The 6428-nt window shown below is 49.0% G+C and overlaps 1 protein-coding gene across 1 annotated transcript; it reads left to right on the forward strand.

Annotated features, from left to right (window-relative positions):
- Positions 1 to 911: 911 nt before the first annotated feature.
- Ndufc2 (NADH:ubiquinone oxidoreductase subunit C2) lies at positions 912 to 4258 on the forward strand. The gene is made up of 3 exons (XM_050154569.1): positions 912 to 1214; positions 3572 to 3715; positions 4102 to 4258. Exons 1-3 carry the CDS (start codon positions 1046 to 1048, stop codon positions 4149 to 4151), a joined length of 363 nt encoding a protein of 120 aa, XP_050010526.1. The 5' UTR covers positions 912 to 1045; the 3' UTR covers positions 4152 to 4258.
- Positions 4259 to 6428: the final 2170 nt, after the last annotated feature.

The raw sequence follows: 6428 nt of genomic DNA on the forward strand, positions 1-6428 counted from the left end.
CTAGAGAGATGGCTTGGTGGTTAAACTGTTTTTCTAGAAGCTTTCTCTGTGTAACTGCTCTGGCTGTCCTGAAACTTGTAGACCAGGCTGGCCTTGAACTCCCAGAGATCTGCCTGTTGGGATTAAAGGCGTGCACCACCACCGCTGGCTAGCACTCGGGTCTTTGATGCATATATATTTGTACTGACCTGTGGTTTAGTGAGCAGTCTTCTGGATAAAATGCAGAATGTCACCAATGAATAGACAGGACACGAAAACATTTTAGTTCAGTATCAGGAAACAGCCCTTATTCTAGGAAAGTGAGCAGAGACTGGGCAAACATCTGACAGGATATTAGAGCTTCCTTCTTTCTTTCACTCCTTAGTCCTTAAGGGAACTGTCCCCTCAGCCATACACATAGACCTGAAGGCCCAGAGGGAATCATTTAGCAGACTATCATCAGAACTGAATTTCAAGAACAGGTTAAATGATCCGCTCCGGGCCTTTGCTGAATACTTTGTTGCTGGCCGTACCTTAATTTTAGACTTTGGAGGGTGTAACTGCAAATGAACCCCAGAAAGCTAGTTTTTACGGAATTCAATAAATTAACTATCCATCGAGACCACTTATGGGTGTTGATTGTTGAATGCAAAGATAATCTTTACTGAAGAACTATGGGCGGAGGGACAGGTGAGGGAGAACTGGGGACATTTCTCCTATGTGAGAACTGGACAAAAATAAATAAATATCGATATCTCCTAGTCTTTGCCCACTTTGGGTCATTTACTGTACCCCTGAACTGGATCCATCTGGCTTCCCAAGCTCTCACTCCAACCTTAGGGCGAGCCTTCTGGCCTCTTGGGCCACTTAGTAGCCCGGAACTTCGCGTGCTGCTGCTCCTACGGCTGCACGCGCGGGGGAAGCTTTTGGGTGCTGCACCGCCGTCCGCTCTGCCCTTCAGCCCGGAGCTCGAAGGAGGACGGTATCGGTCGCGGCGGTGGGGGCCGTGTTTTCTCTCAGAGCCGGGAGTCTTTGAGGTCAGACCTCACGTGGAACCGGCATCAATATGATGAACGGTCGGCCGGGCCACGAGCCCTTGACATTCCTGCCGGATGAGGCCCGGAACCTGCCCCCGCCCAAGCTGAACGACCCGCGCCTCGTCTACTCCGCCTTCCTGGGCTACTGCTCCGGCCTGCTGAATAACGCGCTGCATAGGCGGCCTGTGCTTAAAGCAGGTGAGGGCTGCGTGCACGGGAGCCGCCCGCAGAAGGGGCGCGGGCTGCCCGCCGTGGTCCCCCCCCCCCACCCCGGATCCCTGCTTCCCCGGGCCTGGCGCCTCCCGGAGCTCCTCCGAACCGAACCGAACTAAAGAAACCGAGTGCGGCGCTGCAGGAAACTCTAGATCCCACCGTTAGCTCGCGCTCTAGTTCGTACTACACGGTCGCGCACTCTGGGGCTCGCGCTGCTGGCACTCGGATGGGCGTGATAGCAGTAGGTGTCCGAAACAAAATAGAAACTTGGGAAAGTAGTGCCACTGACGGGGTTAAAGCCCCTTGCCCGCGGTCACGTGGCTAGTCAAAGGGGCGGAGCTTGCGTTAGTGTGCGTTCAGAACCTGAGCTTCAGAGACTTGAAGCCCGGAAGAATGGATCCAGTGAAAATACTGTTTTGATTCAGAAGGTCTGGGGCAGGGGCTAATGTGGGCAAACTCCCAGACGCTACTGCTGCTGCTGTTCTGGGAGCACCTACTGAACAGGGGACTGTCACTAAACTAGCAAGCCTTCTATTCTGTAGAGTATGTCACTGGCTTCCTGTCAAGATTGATTGCAGCTGACAGAATAGCTGTGCTAAGAACTGTAGATTCCAAAGACAGAAAAAGAAAGAAAGAAACTAACTCTGGGTGTCTTTGAACTTTGTTGTATTATTTGTGTGTGGGTACGTGGGGGGCAGGTGACAGCCTGAGGGAATTGGCTTTCTCCCGCTACTGGGTGAGTCCTGGAGTTTGAACTTGGCTTCTCAGGCTTGGTAGCAAGTGCCCTTATCCACCTCACTAACTGTGAACTTAACTTTGAATATCAGGCGAAGTTAAAAGAGCTCTCTAGGCCTGGGGAGGAGGTGCAAGGACTTCTGAAAGCGGGTGCATTCGATTGCTTCCTTCTTGTGTGAGATTAGGAGAAGGAGCCGCGTTTAGTTGGGTTTGTCAGCAACATAAACCATCAGTTGGAGCTAAGGACCACAGTTACAAGAAAGCTAATGAAATGGTCCCAGCCACTAGGAATCATCCCAGTTAGTCATCTCTGTGTTAGGCTTGGAGGTCCGCATCCATGACCTCCTAGGACCACAAGTACTCGAATACTGGTGGGATCCCATCTCTCTTGGAAGTAATCTTTTTGTTTGTTTGTACTGCTAGGGAAATCAATCTCTCTCTCTCTCTCTCTCTCTCTCTCTCTCTCTCTCTCTCTCTCTCACACACACACACACACACACACACACACACACACCACATTCATCTAAGCCTGTCACTTCGAACTATGTGTTTTTATTCCATTGTTTTCTGTCTGTGTCCCTTAGGCAGTCCATGNCACATGTGCGTGTGCACACACACACACACACACACACACACACACACCACATTCATCTAAGCCTGTCACTTCGAACTATGTGTTTTTATTCCATTGTTTTCTGTCTGTGTCCCTTAGGCAGTCCATGTGGTCAGTCTACGGGTTTTCTCATCTAACAAATGAGAATAACGGAGCTTCGTGTGTTTGTTGCGGCAGCTCAGTGAGTCCTGTAGATAAGGTGTGTGACACACAAGGTGCTGAGTGAGAAGGAAGTGGCTAAACGTTCTCTCTTCCAGACGCTGGGGCACGAACTGAGTAGGTGGGGTGAAGAACTAACTGCCCTTAAGAAGCAAGTCTTTAATCCCAGCACTCGGGAGGCAGAGGCAGGTGGATCTCTGTGAGTTCAAGGCCAGCCTGGTCTATACAGAGAGAGTTCCAGGACAACCAGGACTCTTACACAGAGAAATCCTGTCTTGAAACCCACCAAACAAACAAACAAAATACCTTGTTGATAACCACTTCAAGTTAGTTGGTAATTACGTCTCTTAAAATTAAATGTTTGTTGATTTTTAGGTTAACATCGTTAATGTATCATATGCAAATAGCACAATGACGTCCAGGTTTAGTCTCATCAAATGAAAGAAGTTGGTGTCTGAGGCTATAGCGTGACGCTGTAGTTGCTGGGCACTGCAATAGCCAGAGCATGTGCTTCACAGACGAGGAAGGGAGGGGTCAAAGGTGACCAGGTGAACACTGGATCAGAGCCGGGGGCTCCGGCCTGAGAGGGGTAAGCTCCCTGGAGGAGGAGAAGTGTTTACCAGGTGGAATTGATGGACTTCGAGGTCTGGGTGTGGGAAAGAGGCTACAGCATGCTCAACGCTGGTGAAGTCCTGCGCTCTCCGGGAGTTCCAGTCTGAGCCACATGAGACCCTGCGGGGTGGGTGGGGCAGGAGGCACGTTCCCCCGGAGTGCAACATAAAAAATGAAATCCTTTGTGCTCTCTGACTGTTGCTTTGGGGTCTGTCAATTACAGGCTTGCATCGCCAGCTTCTGTACGTCACTTCCTTTTACTTTATCGGATATTATCTTTTAAGACGACATGAGTATCTTTGTGCCCTGAAGGACCGTGACATGTTTGGGTATATCAAACTGCATCCAGAAGATTTTCCTGAGAAAGGTATTTCATATAAACCTCTTTGTTTGCTTTGTCTTTTTCCTGTCCATGACTTCAGGTACTGTCTGGTTGTGTGGACTCCACATATTCTGTAGTAGACCAGACTCCTTTGGGTCCATAGGAAATGTCTTTTATAAGAACATACCCATTCTGGACGCCCCTCTCACCACCGTCACGTCCACCAGATAGTAGCGAGCAGCCTGTGCTCCTCGCTGCTGCGCCGCCTCTCCAGACCCTAACCTTTGTTTCTTTTGTGAATTCTGAGGAATAAGCCTGGGGCCTCATACACACGCAGCAAGTGCTCCACTCCTGAGCCACATCCCTAGCCCAAGAAGTCGAATTTGTTTTAAGTATAAATTAAGAATAACTGTGGTGTGCTTCCTTCACAGAGAAAAAGACCTACGGTGAGATTCTGGAGGCATTCCATCCAGTGCGCTGAGGTCTGCAGAGGCTCCACTTCACCCCAGCCTGAGTGGTTTCCCAGTTTTATGTAATATCAGTTGACGTTTAGGTTAATCAGCGCAATTAAAATAGTTATTATAAGCACTCTGTTCTTTTGCTGCTTTCTGTTTGTGTGTGTGTGTGCGCGCGCGCGCGCACCTGTGTGTGTGTGTGTGTGTGTGTGTGTGTGTGTGTGTGTGCAGGTTTGTACACTTGGGTATCCAAGGCGGCCAGAAAAGGGTGTCCATGCCTTGGATCTGAAGTTAATAGAAGTGGTTGTGAGCTGGAGCTGCCCTGGCAAGAGCAGTACACACTCACAACTGCTGAGCCATCTCTCCAGCAAGGTTCCTTTTTAAAGTTTTTTATGCTTTAGCCGGATGTGGTGGTACACACCCTTAATCCCAACACTGGGGAGGTAGAGGCAGGTGCATCTCCTTGAGATTTTGGCCAGCCTGATCTACATAGCAAGTTCCAGGTCAGCCAGGGTTACATTGTGAGATCCTGTTTCAAAAAAAAAAAAAAACAACCACAAATAAATAAATGAATGTTTGGTTGGTTGTTTTGGAGCTGGGTCTGCTATGATCAGCTGACCTTGTACTATGTACCTGAGAATGACCTGAACCCCTGATCCACCAGCCCTTACCCCCTAAGTTTGGAGGTTTCAGGTGTATACTACCATACTCATTGTGGGACAGAATCTTGCTGTGTAGGTCAGGCTGGCCTCAAAGCCGCACTTCAGCCTCCCAAGTGCTAGAATGATAGGTGTTTGCCAACTCTAACCCTGACTTCGGAATCCTTGTTTGTTTCAATTTTTATTTATTTTTTCTCAAAAATACATCCTAGCCACAGCTTCCCCTCCCTCAACTCCTCCCAGCACCCACACTGGCCCTCTCCCCTAGATCCACCCCTTCTCTCCCACCCTCATCTCCCAAATAAGAGCAGGCCTTGACTGGGCAGTGGTGGCGTGCGCCTTTAATCCCAGCACTCTGGAGGCAGAGGCAGGCGGATCTCTGAGTTTGAGACCAGTCTGGTCTACAGAGTTCCAGGACAGGCTCCAAAGTTAACACAGAGAAACCTGTCTTAAAAAAAAAAAAAAAAAAAAAAAACAAACACTGGCTCCCCAGGGACATTAACTGAGCATGGACATCTGGACATCAAATGAACAACAACAACATACAATGAGACCAGGCACAAACCCTCACATCAAGACTGGGTGAGGCACCCAGCAGGAAGAAAAGGGTCCCAAAAGCAGGTGAAAGAGTCAGAGACACCCCCACTTCACTGTCAGGAGTCACCCAAAAACACCAAGCCAAAAGCCGTAACCTATATTCTATGATTGCCACTTCAGTCTGTGAGCCCCTATGAGCTCTGCTTGGTTGTTTCTGTGGGCTCTGTTCTGGTGGCTCCCCATCTTTGAATCATTGTTGTTCTTGGTGGTGGTGATAGTGGTTTTTCTTTTTTGTTGTTGTTGTTTTTTTTTCGAGACAGGGTTTCTCTGTGGCTTTGGAGCCTGTCCTGGAACTAGCTCTGTAGACCAGGCTGGTCTCAAACTCACAGAGATCCGCCTGTCTCTACCTCCCAAGAGCTGGGATTACAAGTGTGCCACCTCCGCCCCACTGAATTTTTGGTTTTTGTTTCTGTGTTTTAAGATAACTGCGTCACTATAAAAAATCATTTTAGCTAGTCATGGGAGTATACACCTTTAATCACTCTCTCTGTGTGGTGGTGGGAGGACATTTGCATATGCCATGCCATGTGGGACCCTCAGAGGACATCTTGCAGGAGTCAGTTTTTTCCCACCAGCTGAGACCGAGTTACTGAACTCAGATCATCAGGCTTGTCAAAATTCCTTTACCCATAGAATCACCCACCTCCTTGCCTATTTACTTGCCCATTTTCAAGAGATTTGAAAGACTTAAAGTTGTGGAATATTCCTTTGCACCATGTGAACATAAGTCACTATGATTGGTTTAATAAACAAGCTGTCTGGCCAATAGCTAAGCAGGATAAGGTTAGGCAGGAGAGCCAAACTGAGTGCTGGAAGGAAGAAGGGCAGAATCAGAAGTCACATGTCCTACTGAGAAAAGGTACCAAGCTACGTTGGAAAGCATAGGTAAGAAATATTAGTTAATTGACAGTGTAAACAGCTGCCTGCCCACGGCCTTTCCGCTGCTGCCCCTGCTCCCCACACTGGCCTTGGCCATTCTGCCCTGTGGGAACCGGAGGAGGTCCTGGACTCTGCAGCCCGCTGTGGCCCTCGAAGGGTCACACACTT

Source organism: Alexandromys fortis, unplaced genomic scaffold (assembly GCF_014885135.2).
Source record: "Alexandromys fortis isolate MF-2015 unplaced genomic scaffold, M_Fortis_MF-2015_v1.1 scaffold_77, whole genome shotgun sequence".
Lineage (NCBI taxonomy): Eukaryota > Metazoa > Chordata > Mammalia > Rodentia > Cricetidae > Alexandromys > Alexandromys fortis.